The sequence below is a fragment of the Anser cygnoides genome, chromosome 2, assembly GCF_040182565.1.
Source record: "Anser cygnoides isolate HZ-2024a breed goose chromosome 2, Taihu_goose_T2T_genome, whole genome shotgun sequence".
Lineage (NCBI taxonomy): Eukaryota > Metazoa > Chordata > Aves > Anseriformes > Anatidae > Anser > Anser cygnoides.
In genome coordinates, this window is record NC_089874.1 from 104287154 (window position 1) to 104311979 (window position 24826).

Below are 24826 nucleotides of genomic sequence, written 5' to 3' on the forward strand. Positions count from 1 at the left end.
CCAGCAACTGTTATTAATACAGAGAAATATTCAGCTAATTCACATTAAGATATCATGAAGTCTATTTAGCAAACTTGGATGCAAAATGTTATGTTTCGATTAAGTCAGCACTTCTAAACATTCTCAAGCCTTACACACGCTAGGCTTTTAATGTTGCATTCAGTCAGCCTCCTGCTTGCTTTCTCATCAGTGTAGTACCATTGCATAAACGTAGCAACGTAGCCCAAAAAAAAAAAAAAAAAGAGACAGAAACATAGTGCATTTTGCTGAACAGCCAAAATAATTTCAAAAGAGCATGCTTCAAGTGAGGTATTCAATGAGCAGTCATTAATTCTGAATTCCTTAAATCAGAATTTTACTCTAATCACATATTTCTGTGCTTATAAATAAAGACCTTGGCTCTCTTTTACTCCATGTGGGTTGTCATCTCACTGTGCACTTGACTTAGCATCAGTCTTCTTCACTGGAAGCTCTACATTCAGTTTTAATCTAATATTAATGATTATTACTAAAAAGCCAGACAGAAAAGTGACATAAAGAAATGCAGCAGAGAGTCAAATATGAACACAGAGCTTGACAAAAGGATTATTGTCATCACTTATGAAGATCAGAATTACACAGCAGCAAATCAACCTATGCATCCTCCTGGATGCCACTATGGCCCTTTTTGATTGTCTGTGTGAAAGGGTTCCAGAAGTATCTATAGGATTGAACACGGAAACCAGTTACCAGAAAACAATTGGCCAAAGAGAGGTAATGCATCTGAACTCTCAGACAGAAAGTCTATAAAAATTTCCCAAGGACTGACAAGCTCTGGAGACCAACTGTCCTGTTGATACTGCAAGAGCCAACAAATATGCAAAACCAAACGTCTGTCAGATGTACAAGGCCATGGTACACACAACCATCAGCGCCCAGCTGAACAGCTCAGATTACATCTAAGAAGGCCAGTACATGCAGACATCATATACATATCATATACAGAGCTGAATGAGTGAAAGGGCCCCCTGAAGTTCTTTATGGACACCAAACAAGAAACCTGTGGCATGCCAAGGAAGCACTCTGCTTCAGGCTATACAAAAATATTTGCACCGTTAGCCATGCAAAGGAACTACAAGCAGGTGCATAAGTACTCTGTGTAAGCAAATCAGTAAACATGTTCTGTGAATTATTCTCTGTTATCAATAATAATGGCTTGATTTTCTTAATAATAATAACTTAAAGAATAAAAGGTGTTCTAAGTTATATTGGTTGTAATTTGTGTATCCCCTCAATTTGTTCTCCCATAAGGGAATTTACATCACCGTCAAAAGGTAGTATTATGGCTGTTTAGGGATGAAAGCAAAAGAAGCATGATCTTAACCAGCTAGTTTTCCAGGTCTCTGTTAGAGAAGATAATAGCCAAGAGCAAAGCTTGAACAGTGAGCTGGCATTCTTTGAGCTCCTAGGAAAATGGTTATACTGCCAAACGCAATCTTCCCAGCTGCCAGCAAGGCTTGGTAAATCCAGAGTCGTGAAACCTTGGACTGAAATTAAATCCTTGAAGACACAAGCCTAGGTTTTCAACAGAGAAAAAGGTGCAGATCGGAGGTAAAACAAAAGAATAGTATTCTGACAGAATTGCCTTTGTAGGGCAAACAAAAGCAGAATAGTAATTTTCAGAGTTTAGAATACTTGAATTGAAACAAGCTGCTGACTCAACATCACTGACAGCAGATGCTTAAGACAGAAAAGGTTCAGAGTTTGAGACTGTAAAACACAAAATGTAGCTGCTTATTTTCTATTATTAATCACAGATGTCTGTTGAATTGCCTTAGTGTAGGTAATAAAGAGCCCACCAAAACCTCAAAGTAAAGCATGAACCCATCTTCCCCACTCTTTTTCTTTTATATCTATCTTGGCCACGTATGATTAGCATCATTGAACTGGATGGTCCCAGGTTTGCTTTATCTTCCTTAAAAACAAGAACTGACATCACGTGTTTAGATATATTTTCAGACGTAACCAGTCAAGCATCTGAAATTTCACAGCTCATTTTTTTCTAGTCGCAGAGATAAGATTATTAACCACTGCAGCTGCAAGAAAATAAAAGCCAAAGATACAGCCAAAGACTTTAAATTTAAACCACTATACTACAGCTTTGCAGCTTATCTATTATCACATTTGTACATGATGTCACATTAATCTCTAATTAATCATTCTCACCATAAGAAATTACATGGGACTTTCTGTCCTGCAGAAATAACCCTGCTACACAACGGCACTGAGAACTGTGGGCTAACTTTTCTATTAGAACAAGTGCAGCAATACTAGAAACTATAAGCTGCAATTATAGCCACAGAAAATATGTTCCTTTGTTTCTCATTTAGAAAATGTTTTCCATATATTAAATTCACTGGTTCCAAAGTCTCCTTCATTTGTTCACCGCAACTGTTTACTTCTGTTTTACCCTGTCTACTTTCTGCTTGTTCAGCACAGTCCCAAACCTCCCTCCAGAGCAGTGAGAACGTATTGGGAAATAGAGTGAATCAAGTTAATGGTCATGCTTGTTGCATTTATGATGCATCAAAGAGTTGTAAGAGGAAACTGCAACTATGGAGACAAACTGTTCCTTCATTTTAGCTCTCTTTTAAAAATTATTTATTTAATTTTTATTTCCCAAATTGTGTGTATTCATCCACAGAACATCTGGGGGAATTCCCCTGGGGTAGTAGGAATTTTCAGTACTTTTTTTTTTTCCCCTCCATGTTTTATGACTTCTTTTTGATGAAACTGAAAAAAAAGCATTTGATTCCCCATAGTTAGGGGATATATTCCCTTTAATAATTCTTATTTAAGGAAAATAAACCAGCATATAGTAATACTAAATTACAATGTATACTTTAGAAGAAGACCACCTACCAAATTACAAAGTCAAGCTCGTCAGCAGAAGCCAGTCTAGTCTATGTTTCATTTTCTAACATCACATCTGATGTCTTCCCTGTATATTACTGTATATAATAGAAATGAATACAAGTTATCATTGATTCTCTTTACTGTTACCGAATGTCAGGAAGAAATAATACAGAATACACTGGACAATCACTAAAAGGAAAATTTTCAAAAGAAATTAAGGAATTAACAGGAATAGAGGCATGAAAATAGCATGGGGGAGGGGAGCAGTTGCTATCTTTATTATTATTCTGTTCAAATTATATTGTTTAGCTTATTGCTTTTTAAAGCAGGAAATTCTTTTTGGTCGATATTTTGCTGTGAACATATTCAAAATCAGAGAGTATGATCTGACTTAGGACATGACTTAGTTAACCACATATGAATGCAAAACTTAACCACAGATGAATGCAAAACTTAAGTGCAGTCATTACTGATTTGCATTGGACACAAGCTCTTTCTTCCTAATTTATATGGAAGAAGAAGAAAAGAAAACAAAACAAACCTATGAAGACCCTCCTCCATTTGCAAACACCTCAACTACCTACTCAGATCATCCCAATGCCCTCAATAAAATGCAACCACCATGACCAGAACACGTTACAGTAGCTTGGTAGAGCCATCTACTGATTAAAGAGAAGAAAGGAGTAACAACAAATTATTCCTTTGTTGATTTCAGAGTACGCAAAAAGCCTATATAAGGAGCATATAATTACTGGAAAAAAGTAATTACCATTCTGCAATTTGCTAACTCCTGATAAAACTGTATACCACCTCTGGACAGATTCAGTTTAGTAATGCACAGTTACAATTTGATTCTTTTAAATCTTCAGAGCCATTTATTTAGACAAAGTGAGTCTCACACACTTTTTTTTTCATGCTCTTAAGATTCACAAAGGTTACAACATAGGATAAAGTCTGGTTTAGTGCATTTAACACTTTCTGGTTGGTGCTTCAAGCTTTAAATGTAAGTGCCTTCTGTCTACTGTAAAATTAACATTTTGATTTTGCCACAGTAGTGTTCTTTGTAAAAAATAATACAATAGTCAGCAATAAATATCATCCCTTATTCCACAATGTTTACTGCATATAAAATACAAATTGTGTATTTCAGAAGCTTGATTTGCTAGTAAGATAAAAGATTTGAATTCTTATATCTTATTTTTTCTTGGCTGGACTATTACTGCAACCCAGTGCAACGGCAGGCAGTAAAAATACCATGTCTGTCCTAATATACACTATGTGAAGATAAAAAAAAAAAATGTTCTGTGCTTCTAAAGTCTTATTCTCTACTTATAGTATTTTAATTCCTTATCTTTGCTTAAAATATAATGGGAAGAAGGTGTCAAATAAAAGAAGAATTGGAACAGGAGATGAAACAAACTAGATGACCACTAAGAGTAAAGCACTATATAGTATAGTTACTATGTATGTGATTTACTGCAAAAAGTTCATACAGTAAGATATAGTATTAAAGTTATTGGTAAAATACTAAATTTAAAACTACAAGCATTATATTGTCAACATGCACATCCTGATTAAATTGTAAGGAAATACAAGAGTTAATATTTCTGCAGTGTTACCTGGGTCAAGAACATAGCAGTTTGTTTCCCAGTTTTTCTTATTAAAAACTTATTGTTTTATAATTTTTGTTTCACACTTCAGTGAAGTGAAAGGAAAAGGTGGAGGAGGAAAGTTCATGATTTTGCTGTCATTACTATTTGACTGAAGACCATATTTTTATGTTAACAGAACAGATACATTTTGATAACCGTTTCTTGGCAACAGAAATTAATTTTAACCCACAGTGAAGTACATAAATAGATAAAGAGACCGCATAACTGTGGTACTGCCAAATATTTTGCAATTTCTGTAACTCTTCTTAGAAATATCTTACTGTTCAAATTTTAATAAAATCAACATGATTAAGGTATATTTTTCCACATCTGTGGATTATAGAATAATAGTTAATAAAAGGTTCTGAATCACATTGCTTACATAAATAAATAAGAAAAACACACTGTATATTCTATGGATAACCACATGAGTTTGCTGAGTAGTTTGGCAAGAGGAAAGGACATTCGTATGAGCAGGACTTGCAAACCTCATAGATTTTTAAATGCAGAGAGAGATACAGACATTCTTGACTTGGGTTTGGAGAGCATCTCATGTATGGTGTCACGATTTTGGTTGGGACAGAGTTATTTTTTCTGTAGAGGCTCACACAATGCTGTGGTTTGGGTTTTTGATGAAGATAGTGGTGATAAGGCATTGATCTTTCAGTTGCTGCAGAGCAGTGCTTACACAGAGCCAAGGCCTTTTCTGTTCCTCATGCTGCCCGGCCAGCGAGGAGGCTGGGGGTGCACCAGGAGCTGGGAGATGACATAGCCAGGACAGCTGGCCCAGGCTGGCCTTACAAATATCCCACATTATATTGTGTCATGCTCAGCAATAAATGCTGAGGTAAAGGAGGAGGAAGGGGGAGACATTCAGAGTGATGGTGTCTGTCTTCCCAAGAAACCATTATGTGTGTTAAGCCCTGCTTTCCTGGAAGTGGCTGAACACCTCTCTGCCAATGGGAAGTAGCAAATTAATTCCTTCTTTGCCTTGCTTGAGCACATGGCTTTTGCTTTACTTGGTAAACTGTCTTTATCTCACTTGCACTTTTACCTTTCCGATCCTCCCCTCCATCTCATATGGGGAGAATGAGAGAGCACCTGGGTGGTGCTAAGCTGCCTGCCAGGACTAACCCACACCACAAGAAGATAAGTCTTGCTTAAGAATTATCTTGCTGATGAAAGTCGTATTATTTTTTGTCAGCCTTTCAGGGCTAGAAATACTCAACATGATGGACTACTACAGAGGATGTAGAGTGCTGAAGAAATTCAAAACCCACCACTTCTCTATATTACAAGAAAATAGAAAGAATGCCCTGTTACATATCTAAAACACCACCTAATACAGTATATAACACTTTAAACCATCTTAGACCTACATGGAATTACAACTTAATGAATACTTGAACCAAAATTAGTCAAAGAAAATCTACAATCAATGTAGACCATTAATTGAAATAAATACCTATTATGTTAATTTGACATAGAGTCTTAAGTCTGCAAGCAGAATTGGATACAATTTTGCTTTAAACTGCATAGAAACAAAATAATAATAATAATTGCTATTAGTTGCCTTATTACATTTAAAGAACATGCCCTATTTCTCATCTTCTGAGCATTAATAAATAATGGATTAAACCCCTATTAGGTCCTTCAGCTATCTGCTCTTCTGTACACATTTAGTTGTGTAGATTAATATATATCTTCTGAACTGTGTGAGATGATATATATAGCTTACATAATACACTCAAGATATGGTTCCGTAACAAAATGAAATAGATCTTAAATCACACGCATGCACAAAACCTCTCTGAATACAGAGTCACGTATTTTTCAGACATGAAGACAAAAACTCATCTGGAGTTTCCAATAGCATCTGCTTTTCACTCAGCTAATATCTTACCTTTTCCTCTACTCTAAGCTATGCATCCAGTATACAAAAAACATGCCAAAACACATAAAACTGGCACTTCCAGACTATTATGCTAAGTACAAAACATTTATTTTTCTATTAAGCTTTTGGGACATAAACAACCATATTGTAACATTACTTGGTATTTTTATTACTATTATATAAAATTCACATGAGTAAAAATGATTTTAAGATATAATTCAGAAATGAAAGAGCAGGTTAGTAGCTTAAATGTTCCTGTATTATACTGCAATAATACTGCATTAAAAATATACATAAAGATATCTCATTCCAAGAGCTAAGCTTTTAAACATTTAAATACAACAGCATTCTCTTTAGCAGACAGTGAGGTTTCTGTCATATTCAGAAATCTGAATGAAACCACAGCTTAATGAATAAATTTTGATATTAAGCCAAAATTATGGTATCAGGAAGATAAAATTATTGATGCAGAGGATCTTAGCCAGGCAGGCACAACTGGAGTTTCTCCTTTTATATACTCAGTTGAATCCCAGACCTCCTGACTCAGTGCAAATCTAAGAGTTTTGTCGGTCTTCCTCCAGGAGAAAAAAAAAAAAAGATAGTTGAAAGTCATGTGAATCAGTAAAGAAAACATCCAGCTATCACACCCACTATAGACTTATTTCAGTAACAGCTGCATAACGTCTAACCCAGAAACATTTTCCTGCTCTTCTGCTCAAAGAAAGGTATTTCAATAGCCTGAAACAGGAAATTTAACAATGCCACATGCTGAAATACTTCATTGTCATTCAGTATTACAGCAAAGTCTGCTGTTTGTCCTCACACTCTTGGTACAAGTGTGACTGTTTCTCTCTAGTTAACAAATTTTAGCTTGCATTAAACCTTATCAGTAAACATGGCAGTACTGCAAAATCAGCAATTAAGGCCTCAATAGCTTCAACCAATTAGGGCTGCTGTGTGCCAAGAGCTACAGCAGAAACAGATTGTGCATTGGGTTTATTAACTCATTCCTCTTGCAGAAGAACAGCTAAGTGCCTCTTCCCTGACCACATTAAAGTAGATATAGTTGTTTTATAGTGACATATGCCTTGGCCTAATAAAAAAAAACAAAACAAGCCCCCTCCCAAGGCTGTGAATTTGTCATTTGGGAGCTTTCAGTGCTTATATAAGTGAAGTGCAATCCATCCATCACTATACCTATTGATATACATACAACTTGAAAAACAAACAAACAAACACCATGTTTTCATTGCCTTCAGTTTTCAAATATCTAAAAAAAACATTTTCTACCTCTGTTTGTACCCTCATGCCCTACAAGTGCTTTCCCTGATCCCAACAAAACCATGTAATGCAAATGCTCTGATGGTGACTTGATTCACGTCAGTGTCTGTTTATTCACCAATCTGGGGGGAGAAAGGAACTTTTATGATTAAGCTTTAGAAATACATCTACAAAGACATGATAGGCAGAAATGGCTGGTAAATTTAGATGGAGACAAATCTTTCAGTGAAAAAAATAACATCAGGCTTTGGAGAGCTTTAACATTTCAGATTAACATTTTCAGCTCTTCCAGGAAGGGACTACAACTTTGTTTGGCATTTCCATTCTCCTCAGCATAGTGTTGCACTATAAATTGTGAACAAATCAGAAATGTGGTCTTCCAGAAAGTTAAACATCTTCAGCACTTTTACTTAAATGCAGGTAAAGAGACAGGTCTACAAGAAACCATATTACTAAAGTCAGATTTCCTTCAACAGGAGAATACACATTTAAGTTTAAATGTTAGAAAATGTCATTCACCGCATCTATGAGGATAACTAGAACGCAGTAGTAGCAGCAATTCATATAATAGAGTGCATTTAATGTGATCATTAATATTTCAGACTGATTTTGAAACACAAGAAAAAAAAAAACAGGATGCGTATGCAATGAAATTTATATTTCATGAACCCTAATTGCTGTAACTAGGGCACAAGGATTAAAGGCCTATGGCTAAGGCATCTCGTCCTGAGGACGAAATAACACACAAGCATTTCAATTTTTGGTTTCAGAAATTAAGTTTTTTAACCTTCCTGATTCTTAAAAAAAAAAAAAAAAAAAATCTCATTTAGTAATACTTTCTTAAAAATAGTTATCTACTTACCTAGAAAGAGAATACTGAAAATGATGAACTGCTCTATTCAGCTTAATTTATAATGACATTTTCTGGGATTGATAGAACTTTACTTTATGAAATGGCTGCAACAAAGGATTGAATAAAACTTGACCAAAACTTTCACCTCTATGGTAAACCCTGTGGCTGGCACATACAACCTGCAACACTTTCAGGGATACTTGCACAGTCAAGGGCAGATTTGGCCCTTTTTCACAAATGCCTTTCCTCTGTATTGGTATGTAAGTATCACTGCAAGCCTAATTTTCCCAACAGATATTATTAATAAGTAAAAATTAATGAACTCTACATGATCAGGTATCGCTCATTTAGCTTTTTCCATTTTCACTATTTCAGTCATGACCATCCTAAGAGTTACACAGGGAGCAGTTTTGCTTTACAGTTCTCTAAAGTTGACTTCAAAGAAGCAGAAAGTAACATTTCCCACTCCAAATATCTTGGTTTAACTCAGGTCATCCATTGTACATTCAATTCAGCCATGAGTATCAGCAAGAGCACAGCTGTGGGTTAGTTCAGGTCAGTAAAAATCAGCATTCTCCTGGACTGGAAATCCTGACATATACTGAAGGAGGCTTCTTCTACATATGTTTTTCTACTCACAAGTACGTTTGGCCCATTAGCTGAAGCCTTTTTAATTGGTACAGGTAAATCAGTTAAGTATATTCAGAAGTGTGTTTGTGTAATTTCCTGATTACAGAAAATTGTTAGCATTGCTATAAGAAGATCAATTATTTATCTACAGACTGGTCTAGGTAATGTTTCAGGTTAGACAGAGGTGGAAAAAAAAAGGAAAAAAAATTGAAGAACAGGTATCATCTCACTACAATTTTAAACAATTTTGTTCATATTGCAGTGGAGGAGACATTCACCTGGAATATTTCTTTTTAGAAGAAATGAGTATAAGCTTTGGAATAGTATTATACCGAAACTGCAGAAATGACTGATTTGTTTGTTCAGAGGCAAAAAGAAAAGATCACAGGCAAAAATTGTTTTCTGGCATCAAGAGTTCTGGAAAATACAGTTCCAGAAACATTTTGAAATGTATCTAGCCTCTGGGTTCACCAAGGCTAAATCTTCAGTGATCTCGCAATACCCTGTTCGGCCTCTGGGTCTGAGGCAAGTCCTGTACCATGCAATGGCTTTTATTCTAGAAATCCAGTCTTTGCGTTAACTTACCCATTTTGTCTTCTAGAAACTGCAGAATCTTTAGCTTTACTAAGGACCCTGAGACCATAAAAATAATTCTATTCCTGTTTTTCTTCAAAGACATCAGAATAGAGAAGTCAGCTTGCTTGCTGTTGCTCCTTATTCCTTCTGCTATAGGTCATTATCAGAAATAACTGCTGTCAGAAATTCTGGTCTAGTACATGAAGTCGGATCTTAAAATTTTTTACTCTGTTTTGTAAATCTCACTGTCACTAATTCACCCTTGCTAAGTTTTAGATGTAAATGTAGATTTACTGCAGAGATTTTTTTTTCCCATTGCACAGCTTTTCATGCAAAAAAAGTTTGATCTTACCACTTGCTAGAAGCAATTAAAAGTGCACCTATACAGAATAATGAGATTTAATGAAAGAATTACACAGGCCAGAAACAGCTGATCTAGTTCAACTGCATATTTGTTTTACAGCAAAAAGGAGGCTTTTTGCCTATTTCTAACAGTTTCCTTTCTGTTTTTCTATCCTGGGATGGGTCTACATTAGAATTTTCACTATTAAAAAAATAAAATTAAAAAAAAAAATCAGGATTATTCAAAAACTGGAAAAATGTAATAAGATGAAGGAACTGGGTTTCATTAAACACCTTACTACCTAATTGTGATGACTCTGCATAAGCCTGAGTATATTCAATCAACATGCACCATATTAGCAAAAGCTACCTAGTATCCTTTCAATCTTTTGCTTTGAACTAAGACCCACTGAAGAGAATACAAATCTTTCAGGGATTTCAGAAGGCTGAAGAAAGATATTTTTATTTTTTTTTTTTTTGATTAAAGGCAAACCAGTACCCTTAACACTGGCTATTACCCTATAACATTGGCTATTACAATGCTTCTCTCAGAAGGGCTCATGTTGGCATTACTATTCTGGATGAACTATAAATTGAACATTTTTTTTTTTTAATCTCTTTTGTAGTTGTTTCCATTAAACAATTCTGCAATTGCTTTTTTATTCTATAATTGTGTAGATAGATTTCCTTAAGAGTCAAAGTATTTGGCACTTCTGCAAGTAGACTCAACTGATTCATCCCACAAACTGTATGTAGTCCCACAGACCTACCTCTATGCAATATACAAATATAATCTCCCTGTGCTGAGCTCCAAGATATTTATGGGTGAAATGTACAATTTAGGTTAGGTATTAGTATTACTAAGTAGAAAGCTTCACATAAACCTGGAGGGTATAAGTTTTTCAAACTGTTTTGTGGAAAAATATGCAACTAATAAAATTTAAAGATGAGAAAATCTGTGTATCTAATGTCTGACCACTACACTAGCAAAGGATAAAGATAATGTAAGAATACCATTAACCCCACCTTTAAATGAGGCTGTTCCATTCTGTGTCATATACATTTAACAAATATTGCTAATTTATTCATGTCTGAGGTCACACATTTACATTTGAAATTGCAGATCAGTAACCCTAGCAGTTATGGAATTGCCTCATGGACTAGATTCAGCTTTCAGAATTGTTCTGCCAGTTAACATATGAATAATTGTACTTTTAACATTTTCAGTGATATCTACTTTTAAAAGTGAAACTAGTCAGGACTTCAGATTTTGTGCTACAGCTGTGTGTCAAATAAATCAGGAGAGACAGAATTCCTATTGGAGTTACCAGCTTTAGACCTCCTTGCCTTGCTGTCATTGACACCTGTTTCTAAGATGAAAATTGATGAGCAATGGTTTGTATCAACAAGATCTGAGAAAAAAAAAAATCCATACTAAAAACAAACAAACAAAAACCACTCAGCCACTTGAACAAATCCTGACTGTAAAAAGAGACATTTTAAAGAATAATTAAATTAAATATATTTTCAAACCAACAGTGCTCCTGCATGAGCAGGGGGTTGGACCAGATGACCTCCAGAGATCCTTTCCAACCTCAACCATTCTGTCATTGTGATTCACACTATTAAAAATAAATTTCAAGTTATTCTGACATTTTCTATACCATGGTAACATCAAACAGGTTTTTGCCATGATCAGTGTGAGCCAATCTACATATATAAATAAGATCTATCAAGAGTTTATAGGTTAAGCAAACAAAATAAGGAAGTGCTGGAAGAAGAGAAATTATACTCATTACAGATAGAAAACTTAAGCAAAGAAAGCCTGTTTCCCATTTACGCTAATAGGATTCTTCACTCTGCTGGCAGTATCAGGGGCCTTAATTCAGCTTTAAATTTAATGTATGCAGTGTACACTCGGCTTAGTATAATTGAGAATAAGGCTGGAATGAATCAAAGTGCTCAAGATTACAAATCATATCTCTGAAAAAGACTAAAATTTAACTCCTCTCACACACAATCCAATATGTAAGCATGAAGATTTCTGTCTTCTAGAAAGAGGTTATTTCATTAACAGTGCAAACAGCTCCAAAAACCCTATTGCAATTTCAGATACAAGGACTATAGAAAAAAATATTCTTTACTACAGTTCTTGCTACAATTACGGAAAATTACCCTTCTATATATATTGTTAGGATATTGTTGTTCTTTTATATATGCATATATATAGATTAAAAAAAAAAAAGTCTCCTGAAAAGCAAAAAACAGCTTGCTTATAAAAAGTTTTTCTTCTTCCACTTGCATCTCTGTAAGTCTCAGTCTTTTTAGGGTTATCAGTAACAATATATATAGATGGAGTTCAAAAAAATGTATCTTAAAGTAATAATACTAAGCATTAAATACATCTTTGATACTCAGAAGTCAAGAAATCTATTCTCAGATATGAAACATACGTCACCCCAAGTGAAAAGTCTCAATCTTCCTTAGACAGTAAGTAAACACTGTTTTAAGTAAGCAACTTAGAAGCAAAAATCATTAATATTAGAATACAAAATATGACTAATGTGTTTTGCCTCACATAATCAATGGCAAAATTTACATTCATTAAGAATTAGACTCCATGAGAAGCTGAGGACCTTCACTGACTGCTACAGAACTCAGAGTGATCTGATCGTGTTTAGCAACTGAAAAGACCATGAACTGAACAGCTATAGCTTGCTTTTACTGTACCAAAAACACAGTTCTTTTTCTGTTCTCCTACGGAAAGTTCGTCTCACTGAGGTATTCATAGGAACAGTTTGACAGTACAGTTTCAAGAAGAAAAATAATTATCATTCGGAGAAAGACTACTATTCTAACTACATCAACAAAAATTACTTTCCATCAGCAAAATGGTTTAATTTGAAAGTACCTTATTATTAGCATACTAACCTAGTGATTAATAATTTAGTAATTCAACTTCAGTTAAAATGGAAGTTTTCTCCTTCCTTAGTGAGGCCTCACATATTGTATTTTTTCATATTCTCTCATCACACTTGAGCTACATAATACATCTACTATATCAAGTAAACACTTTATCAGACTGTATTCTCTACAACTAGTTAGATAAATAAAAATAGTAATTATAATAAATTATCATAACATCTAAATGCCATCCACAAATGTAGTCTCCTCTTTCCAGGAGATGAAAACAATAATTATGACTACTTCTTCAGAAAACCCTTTTTTGTTATTATTTTGTATGACTTCATATATTATTTTCTCTTTGTTGGAAAAAAAAAAAATGTTTTCATGAAAACAGAGAATGCACCAACTGGGTTTAAGCACAGAGTACCTTGGAGCAAGTGTCTAAAAAAATATACCATAACAACAAAAAGCAGAAAGCATTAGAACTAAGATGAGCTTCCTGCTCAATATTGGTTCTAATTTGTTTATACCACAATGAAAAACCTTTGATATTAAACTTTGCTAGTATTTCCTTTTGTAATGAAAAAGTTAGAGAAACAAGCTGAAGAGTTGTACCTTCAGGAGGAAGGTAGTTGTGGTTTTACTCCAGTGGGCAGCCAAGCTCCAACACAGCTGCTCTCTCAAAGGGGAAGGGGGAGAAAATATGACACAAAGGGCTCAAGGTTTGAGATAAGGATGATTTAATTAAAGGGAAGAGAAAGAGGGGGAAAAACAAACAAACAAAACAAAACAAAAACAAACAAACAAAAAACACCAAGACATGTGGAAGCACAGAGAGAAAAGCAATTACTCTCTACTTCCCATCAACGAGTGACGTCCGGCCATGTTCTGGGAAGCAGGGCCTCAATATGTGTAGCGGTTGTTCGGGAGGACAGACTCTTCCACAAGAGACCTCCCTCTCCTTCCTCTTCCACACCTTTTATCGCTGAGTGACATCATATGGTATGGAATATCCCTTTGGTTGGTTTAGGTCAGCTGCCCTAGTGATGTCCCCTCCCCATCACTTGCCCACCCCCAGCCTTATGGCTCTTGGGGGGTTGGAGGGAGTCCTGATGCTGTGCTAATATTGTACAGCAAAAGACAAAACACTGGTCTGATACCAATGCTGTTCTGGCTACAAGTGCAGAGCACAGTACTGTACGAGCTGCTGCAGGGAAAGTTAACTCCATCCCAGCCAGACCCAGCACAGTAGTCTGTATCTTTTTTCTCCAGGTGCTGGAGAAAATGCTGTTTTTAATTCCTGACCAACACCAAAACTTCTCAAACTTCCATCCAGGCAAACGGGATGATGAGGGACAGTGAGGCAGCTGAACAGCAGAGAGAAGAGCAATCTTTTAAAATCTTTTAAAAGATTTTACACACTTTACACACAGTGAGGCTCCATTTGCATGATCTTGTGACCTCTCAGTAGGACAGCACTTGACATATTACTATTATTAAAAAGATGCAATATGGAAGACTTTTTTGGTAGTAGGGTTCACTGAAAAGAAAGATATTTCATCAGAACATTACAGATTGCATTATTTTTTCTTCCATAATTTCAAAGTAGAACTCAATATTAGCATTCATCTGCAAAACTCTTCACAGTTCTAGTCCCAGCTTTTTGAGAAAGACTGCCTACCCTAATCAGTGAAAGTATTCCTGGAGTCAGCAGATTCAATTTTCATACCATCTGAAAGCCTCAGTAACTGGAAATCTCAAATTGTAGAAGGCTTTCATTTCTAAAAATCACTTACTAGCTGCACTAAATACACAAATTTCCATCTCAGATATGATGCATGGGCATATATTCTGAATATTCTGAAAGTAACATTAATTTATAAATAACATTAAAACAGAAAGCATTTACGTGATAGGAAAGTGTTAAGAAAGAGTTTTCTCTCAACTCTCTGTCCTGTTTTCTCTCAACTTCTATGTTTGCAAATTTGTCCTACTGTAAACAAACTTTCTCCATAAGATCTAACCTTCTTTACCTTTGTTGACCCCAGTTCAGAAATTTCCCAGTGTTTAGAGTTGAACTATATATTTTATCCAGAAAAAAATTTTCAACAAAATGACAACTAAAATACAACACCAGTATCTTACTGAATCTTAAAGCTGCAATGCAAATTGAAGAGATTAAAAATACAACATGTAGCACAGCATTTGCAATTATTATTTTAAATGTAACAGAGTTGAAAGGCTACAGCATACAGTAAAGTTTTTCTTTGAGAGCACATTATTAATTTAAAGAACAGCGAGGGATATAAATCAGCATCCATACATATTTTTCACCTTCAACAAAGAATTGCTTGCTATGACTGCATATAAGTATATGAACTATATCATGACATCTGTGAAAAGCAGTTCAACCAGCAGGTCTTTTACACAACCTATAAGACAAACTTTTGAGGCTATGATAGATACAAAAACCTTTATTTGTCTTTAAAATAATTAACAGTGTTTCATAGTATGCTTTTTTTTCTTTTTCCAGAAATTTCTCATTAGTACCTATCTGAAATGTATTCTCCCTATATAGCGCTATATATATATATATATAATGTATAACTAACAACTGATTCACATATGCTGTTGCCTGAGTATGTTGTTGCCAGGCAACCGCTATAAAGCATTTTGCACTGCTTGCAAAAATCTGAATGAATGATTTGAAGCAAGATTATTTAAAAAAAAAAATAGGAAGAAAACTCACTACTGTAATGACATGAATAATTCCTTGTGTATTTCCAGGATTCATAGAGAACGTTCCTTCCATAATTACTGATTTGAGAAAGGACAACTCCTTTGAGCAGGATTTGAAGGGCATTTTATAACAAGAAAATTTGTGTTGTATGCATCCAGCTAACGTTCCCTCTTGGATTCTGAACCAAAGCCATAGAAGTTAATGGGTTTCTTTAAATTGACTTCAGGGTCTTTGATGTCTGCCATAGGACAAAAATGACAGACTACTAAACAAAAAACAAAACCAAAAAAAAAAAAGGCTTTAATCTCCCAAGAGATACAAAATCTAAACAAAATGTTACCACCTCAACATATGCAAGGGAGGAAGGTCAAGTCTACAAACACTTCTTCTTGTAGTCTTCATACAGCTAAGGTATAATCTAACTGAGGCTAATGGTATTACACACAAGAATAAAAATAGAAGCATTTATAATCCATTGATAACAAGGAAGCAATATGCTATCTGCCACAGGGAAACTATTTGTCCGTTTAAATAAGTGCCCATCCATTATGAAATTTACAGATATTTGGCTATCAGACCTCTTGAGAATTAAGTGAAAAAGCACATCAAGAAAAGCAATTGGGAAACAGCAACTCAGAAGCACTTAATACAAGTCTGACTCATAAGTTTCTTTAAACACAGGCATTAGCATAAAAAATTGTTAGACTTTTTGTCCTTGTTTACAATGCCGAAAGATATTTCTTTCAATTTGCTACACAATATGCTTAATCAATAAGAACTGGTCCAAAGTTCAAAATGACTGTTCTTTCCATAATAACCTAATTGGAAATCCATATATTTTCTATTTAATTCTGCAAAACCATTCATGTAACTATAGCACAAAAAAGTATTGAAAGCAGTAATTATTGGTACTTTAAATGATACTTTCATTATTAAGAAGTAAATGTGACTAGCGTCCTTAATGGATTACAGTGAAATCCTTTTAATTCCCTATCTTAGTTTGTCTCGAACTAGCATGAAAAATGAACTCCTTTACATGGAAGGAATCTGGCATCTAAATCCTGTAGGTCTGGAGCTTTACTGAAATTAAAATAAATTCATTATAAATAGGAATTAAGTTCTTAAAGTCTCATTTGAATTATTTTCATGCTATGAGATGTAATGCATAGTTTAGGTCACATGTTATGATGTAGTTATAAATGCCATTCTCAGTGCTTTCAAAAAAGGGTAAGCAGATTTGCCATAGGTAATAATATAAAATAATCTATGGAAAGGATATCCATTCCAGGCTGCACTCTTTGCTTGGGCTTTTCCATTTGTTTGTTTGTCTTATAGCTGCTATAGTATAAGAGAATATGAAGAACCCTTGTTCTACCCCCTGTATTCATCACGACCCACTTGCAAAGCCACTGTCATCAATCTGAACATAACCTCAAACTTAGGGCACAGATTGTCCTTGCAGATCCCTTCACCCTATCAATTATTATTATCAATATTACATATTACCAATTAAATGTTAGGATTTTCTAAAACATATACTGCACTCAACAGGAACTAAGCGGCAATCAGAGGTTCACGTCTGTAACATTGTTAACCCTGTCTTCAGCCAATCAGTGTTACCAGCAGAAGAAAAAACACTATGCTTCTCTCCAGAAAGCTACCTGTAATGACTTAAAAGTATAGTTAAAAGCGGGGGAGTTTATACAGTAAAACTTTTCATTTGATTACTAACAGCATCCTGTTATTTATTACTCAAACGAGACTGACTGGCAGGTACAATTTTCTCTTTGGATAGCAGAAGCAGAGTATAAGTTGAACCAATGAAGAAATAATTCTACTCAGTATGTGGAAACACATAAAAAACAGGTTTTATTCACCAACTCAGTAAAAATTTCCATTAGATGGGATTCTTTTGTTCTGTGGTCAAGGCATGCCAAAAATAATGAGAAAACAAACAAACAAAAAGATTGTGACTTTGAAGGTCGATTTGGGTCAAAACAAGACTACCGAAGTGACACAACACTCATTTTTAATTAGACTTCCTAATGTGACATCAAATTACTTTTCCTTCTAAGAAACAGCACTTCAACTAGGCATGAAATACTTGCAACTTAGTTTATTAGGAGACAACAAAGGGATTCCAATCTGCTACGGGAAAGTTTCAGCTATGAGCACAGCCAGCACAGTATAAAATTGTGTCATATGAATTTTAATGTAACACAACTATGAAAGACTCCAAAAGAACAAAGGCAGCACAGTCATATTCCACACTACACAAATGACCTATTCTGATCCAAACAGCACACCACATTACAATCAAATTTATTTCAAAAGAGGGTCACACAGGTCAAATGTAATGGCTGCAAGAATGAGGTATTTCCTTTATGTAATATTAGAGAAAAGCAAAACATCAAACAGCACAGGAATGCCAGAATACTGAAAAGAAAGACATATTTTAGGCTACAAGGAAACTAGCTCTTAAGAAGATGTTTTAATTACAGCCATCGTCACTGACTACGATTTCTAAATTTCAAGGATACATGACATCTTCATAGAGCCATCACAAGTATACACGTGAGAGAGAACATTACGTAGGCTCCAGTACATATTTCAAGGCACCATAGAGCTGTTTTATACACAGCCCATGCTTAACAAAAGTAAGGAGATAATCTAAGTGGTCTAACTGACTGGATATTTCTTCGTGGCCTAACACCTTCACAGCAGAAACCATGATATTCCCAGTGGAGGCAGATGTCAGCTTCTAACAAAAACAAAGAGGCTGGTAAAGCTCCTCATTTTGACATGCTGAGTATCCAACCCTAAATTGAAAGAAACAATGTAAAGATATCGGAATAACGAGGTCTGCCAGAAAATGCCAGACTGTCAGAAAATATACAGCAGTACATTAAGATGTTAATCTTAAATAGCTCCAAGTCCTGACTGCTCGATTCAGAATGGACATTTGTCCATCCTCCATGACTGGAGGCAGCACTTACTCATAGTAAGAATCTAATTTGAGTATATGTAGGGAGTAGGTAGCCAGGGTAACAAGTGCACTTACTGCAGGTCATAGCCATAATAAATCAAAAGTAAATGTGACATCTTAATAATAAAAACAAAACAAAACAAAAACTTGAGTTTCTATTTTACAAAGTACAAGATCAATAAAGGGAGGCACACAGAAGAAGCCTTACAACTGAGGTTTTTGAAAAATAAATTATTGGGAAATCAAATCCTACCTGAAAATTCACCCCAAGACAAAAAAAAAAAAAAAAAAAAAACCACTATCGGCTTTTGCTCTACAGTATTATGTCACTCAATTGTACCTAAAACTTCACAGGTTGCATTATACTGAAGTATTTTCCCTTTGATTCCCAGCCAGGGCTCCCTCAGTCACAAAACAAGACAGAATAAAAGCTGCACTGGAAGAATTTCCATCATGAGTTGGCTACCAGCCTAAAGGTTAGAATTAGTTTTATTGCCCAAGTCTAGCACTACAATTGGCATTAGTCACCTTGTCTCTCCAATTTCTAATCTACTTTTCAGGAGACATCAAAATATTCATAGAATGTAGACTATTATGACAAAAAAAAAATAAATCCGTAACTCCCAGTGTATAAGTATAAAACATAACCAGCAAGAAATATAAGTCTATTTACAAAGTGATCTTACCCTTAGTTTGCAGAACCCATAGCTCCCTTCCCCACTTTCAATATTTTCTGGAGGTTAAAAATAATCATTTGTTAACAGACATTTATATCCCTGAAAGCTGATGCATTCACCTACATTATGACAGCTCTAGTGTAATTCATTAAGGTCTGGACTAGGAGATAGATTTAAGGAGAAAAATACAAACCTTTAATGTTTCACTTGGTGAATAAAAAATGCATTAATTTAGAAACTCAGTCACCAGAATCCAATTAGCTATGGATATATACACACATATTCATACCTTTCAACCATCACATCTCATTTGAATTTTGATGCTATTTTCTATAAAATACAATCCATTTTATATTGTAGTTAACAGATTTATTCATCCCCATATGACATATTTAAGCTTATACTACCACCTGCCTGAGGCTGTGTGGTCTGAATTCTCACCCCCACACACCTCTTCAATAGGAGAACATTCTCCATAGACACTGTACAAACTGTTTTACTTCTGTTTAGTGCACAAGTACAATAATCCTTTTGACCATAAATAATATTTGCTTCCGAAAAATGCAGTTACTCATTCTGCCCCCAAAAAATCAGATGTATGCCTTAAAGCTACTTTAAGCTGAGCCAAAATGAAATATCAGTACTTTCACAATTTCATTTTCAGAAGTCAGCAAATATTGTCCAAAATTGCTGTAATATGAACTCCACATTTGTTGCACATACGCTATACGCAAAGGTATACATGTATTTGCATGTATAGAGATATGCATATACACAATTTCACATTTAAAGGACTCTGAGACACCTTCAAATACAGAGTTGCAAATCAAATAGATCAACTCTGCCTCCAACTACCAACACCAAGGTGATGTGAAACCGTCATCCCACTGCTTTGTATTGGGCCCATCCAGCAACATTACTGAGTTGGGGAAAAACACAATGAGCAAAGGTTAAGCAAAGGACTGCCAGAAACAAACTAAGGCTTAAAAATTGTTTCTTCGGATAAACAAATGCATGACTCTGATGCATAAAGCAACTCTTGGGTTGAGAAATCATTAATGGGAGCATCCATTCTCTTTGGATTTACACCTTCCCTCAAACATTCAGACCACACTATTAAAGATTCGCACCAAACTCTTCAGCGTTCTTCTGGAATTAACAACCCTGCCAAGGCTGCAAAGTGCTCCAAAGGTCAATTTATGATTAGTCTCCCACTATCCCGCATGCTGTGTCTGCAAGCAGAGCACAGCATCTGTGGAGGAGAGTGGAGAGAAGAGGAGGAAATAAATATTAGCACTGTGATAAGCTCACTCTGCTTGACTTGTGGGTCGGGGTGGGGGGAGACAGAAAGCGAAGGTTTCACATGGCCCCTTCTCTACTGGGTTTCAGGGAAAGCAGGGGGAGGCAGCCCAACTTCCTGAAGGGCAAAGCAGGTGCTTTTTACCCTACACTTCTCTGCACACACAGAGAAAATAAAACAGGATGAGCCCAAAAGACATACCCCATCCATCCTCCACAGCTCCACCAGGTTTGATCCCCAGCCCACAGGGAGCCAGGTCTTTTGGGATTACTGGCAACATCAGCAGCTGTGCAAGGCAGCAGAGGCCTTGGGGCTTCCATCTCCCTGGAGCCTTCTCTCGCCACCCGAAAGAGCAGAAGAAAGCCTAAAAAGCTGAGTCCTGGGAGCGCCTGAACTTTAGGAGATGCTGGCCCTTGCCTATCCACATGCACTCTATTCCAACTTTGCTGCCTTTCCAAGGCTTGCTGTACCCCATCAGCAAAAGTGCCCGTGGCCAGCCTGAGAACGCGGTGTTATCTTTGGCCTCCCTGAGCATCCCAATGGGTACCAAGGCCAGCTGTGAGGCTGCCCCCAGTTTCGCATCCTGTCACTTTCTGCAGCTGCCCTTGCATCTTTGCGGCTGTCACCCTCTGCCCACCCGCTCCCAGCTCCCCAGGTCCTCGGGCACCAGCCTCCCCACCTTCCTCAGTTATTAGCTCCGCTACGAGCCTCCGATATTTCCAGCCCTCGCCCTGATCGAAGGCATCCCTTTCCCCAGACGGGAGGGTTGTGGGGGTGAGGAAGGAGCCGTGCACAAAGTTTCTACAATCCTGCCTGTGCCTCCCTCCCTCTCTCCCTCCCCCAGAGCCTCCGCTGGAAGCAGCACGGAGAGGGGCAGCTGGGGGAAGGGACGCCCGAAGGGGGATGGATGCTCGCCCGGCCCGAGCCGTGAAAGCCGGGCGGGCGGAGGGACGGGGCGAGGCTCCCCGCGGACCGTGCCCCGGGAAGGCGCCGGCGGAGGGATGCGGCGGGCAGCGAGCAGGGAGAAACCGTCTCCCTGCGATGTGCAATGGCAGCGCATCCCCACCGACCCCTACAGAAGGGAGCAAAGTGCAAGCAGCAGAGGCGGCGGCAGCAGGAGGAACAGCAGCAGCGGCGACAGCAGCAGCAGGTCGCCGCGCCCCGTGCTGCCGGCCCCGGTCCGGGGCACCGCCGCCCCCCAGGCCCCCACGGCGGGCAGGGCAGGCGAAGAGAGAGCTCACTCACCCCCAGCTTCCTGCTGCGGATTTTCACGTAGCCCTGCTTGACTATATCGTTAAAGTTGGAGGCCATGGCCAGCGCTGCCTGCTTCCTCCTCTCCGCGCCCGGAGTCCTCCTCCTCTGCTGCTGCTGCTGCTGCTGCTGCTGCTGCTGCTGCTGCTGCCGCCGCCGCCTCCTCCTCCTCCTCCTCCTCCTTCCCCGGGCCCTCCCGGGTGCCGCCGGCCGCCGGCTCCGGAGGTGCCTCTGGCATCCAGACAGCGGCGGCCGCCGCGCTCCGCTCCTCGCCGCCCTGCTCCGCGCCAGGCGGGGGCCGCCCGCCCGCCCGCGTAAGGCTCCTCCACCGTTCCTCGGCCCCGCACCGCTCCGCTCCGCACCGCTCCTCCCGGCGGCGGCCCGGCGGGCGGGGCAGCGGGCGGAGCGGAGCGGGGACACCGCCCCCGGCGCCGCGGCCGCGCAACCCGCCCCCAGCCCGGCCCTGCTGGCCGCTGGGGCAGGGGGTGCCTGTCTGGGGGGCGAGCCGTGGTGCCGCCGTTTGGCAGGGGGCAGCGGCTCCGCTCGGCCCCGGTTGTGCCGACTTTGCGGGAGGAGGCGGGTGCCTGTGGCCGCGGCCACATCTCCCGCCCGGGTGGCGGATCCGTGCGGACACACGGCCCGGGAGGGCATCTTTTTGGCGAGCAAGAAGCCACGAAGGTGCCCCCCTGCCAGACGCTGAAATGTGGTATCTAACGACTAACTCAATGACACAGAGATTTAAACTACTAAACTTGGAAAAAAAAATAAATGAAGAAAAGCAAATTCCTTTCTGAACTTGATAAATGAGCTGCAACACACGGGTATTCTGTGCCCTCCACAGTGATGACCATGCCTTTAATTAATCATATTGCTCCTTGAGATGGATCTATCAATAAATAAATAAATGAGAAGAATGTCTTTTAGGAAAAAAAAATGCTTTTAGAGAGATCAGGGAAAACTATTGGAACTGCTTGTGTTTGGTTTTGTCATATGTGAAATGGACAGACAGGAATGAATCTAAACTGCTCGAGAAAGAAAAAACTACGAATGATTGGTTAGAGAGTGTGCATTACTACAGTGGTATAAAAATGCACTCCATAACCATTTTCAGTGAAAAAGTTAGATTGTTAATGGAAGTTTCAGAAGTCCTTTTCCTAGATAACCTCTTTCCAAGTGCACCACTGTCTTAAATTTTATGGGTCAGGAATTTGTAGCATATACTGTATCCCTATGAGTGCTATACCCACTGGGACTGAGGGGAAGTAGTTGAGTTTGTCAGATGTATTTCAGATTTTTAGAATCAATAGTATTCTTAGCAAATGGATTATGAAGTTTGTTATAACTTAATTGTTTTTGTATGTCAAACTTTTTGCAAATTAGACTTTCTCAGTAAAGGTCTTGTGAACTTACATCTAGAGATGAATCTTGCAGCAAATACAATCTAGAAAACATTACACCACTTGGCTGATGGAATTATGAGGAAAAGATTTGTAACTGCATTCTATATATACATGTATAGGGGAAAAATAGACAAATATAAATCTTGATGTTTCTGATTTCCAAAATATTTTTTAACTGTGATAAAAACATTTTGCTAGCTTACCAGAATCCCACTCAAATAAAAGAAAAAAAGTTATCAGAATCTTAATATTATGGTCTAAAGACTCTTGTGTTTTCATTGACTGCTGTTGGCTTTCTATCCAAGTGTAACAAGTGTAAAAATTATGATACTAGGCCAAGAAAATTCTCTTTCACCAGAATAACCCTTATTATTTTATTTGTTCTGAATTCTTTTGCCATAATCAATTAGTAAAGTTAGGGAGATGAGAGACTGACTCTCCTTTTGTGTTCTAGCAACTTGTTTCCTGATTAGATGAATTTTGGAACATCTGCTACGAGTAAAACTCTGCATTACTTTTATCCAAGAACAAATATCTATATAACCATAAAATTATACATAAAAGATATGATCAGAAAAAAGACATAGAAAAAATACTTAGCATATATATATATATGACTTCCTAGCTATTTCTAATGCAATGTCAAAAGGATATGTTTAAACTTCTACTTTGGGCAGAATCCTAGTTCTTAAATTCTATTCCAATGTCTGATATGATATGTCAAATCAGAATATTTTAGATTTTATAGAAAAAAATGTGATATGCCTACAAAATAATTCTTTCAAGACACATTATAGCATATTAAACATAAGCTTTGTTCAAAATAAGACTAGCAATTGTTTAAAGTACAAAAGCTCTTGAAGGATCAAAAAAAAGAGGAATATTTTCTTGCAATTGCTAGCCAGAAAAGTGCATAATCCTATTCATTTAATTTACAATAAGATATCTCACTTGCAGATTAACACTGAAAGATTTGTCAGTTTGTAGATCTGGTTTCACATACAGTCTCTGCCCTCTTTTTCACCACCTCTCAGCCAGACAACACTTGATTTTTTTGTTTCTTTGTTGGTTGCTTTATTAAAAAAAAATATTTTATTTATTTATTTATTTATTTTTGGTAAGATAATACTGTGTATCATACAAAAAAGGCAGCATTTTTAGAACATACGTTCCTGGGCATTTTAAAGTTTTTCAGTCTCTGCAGTAAGAGGCAACAATACAGCAGAACTTGTGTCACCTCACTAATGTGCGTGTCCTGTTGTCAGAATTCTGCTGTTTGGAAAATTTCCTGGTAGTGAAAATGTACAAAGTGATATATTCCAAAAGCTATTCAGTCATTTCTTTTTGAGCATACTATCTTATATCATACATATTCATACAACATGCATGAAAAATGGTTTTGATGATTATCATATCTCTATTAATAATTTTCAACAGGTTTT

At 37.3% G+C, this 24826-nt stretch overlaps 1 protein-coding gene across 2 annotated transcripts in view; it reads right to left on the bottom strand.

Annotated features, from left to right (window-relative positions):
• DOK6 (docking protein 6) overlaps window positions 1–22381 on the bottom strand; it is a 241205-nt gene extending 218824 nt beyond the window's left edge. Inside the window, exon 1 of one of the 2 annotated variants that reach the window (XM_048080875.2) lies at window positions 21979–22379. In XM_048080875.2, the coding sequence (XP_047936832.1) occupies window positions 21979–22044 (66 nt within the window). In that variant the 5' untranslated portion in view covers window positions 22045–22379. Of the gene's footprint in view, window positions 1–21978 lie in introns of both variants that reach the window. The other variant, XM_048080877.2, reaches the window with a different exon arrangement.
• Between the last annotated feature and the right edge of the window lie 2445 nt (window positions 22382–24826).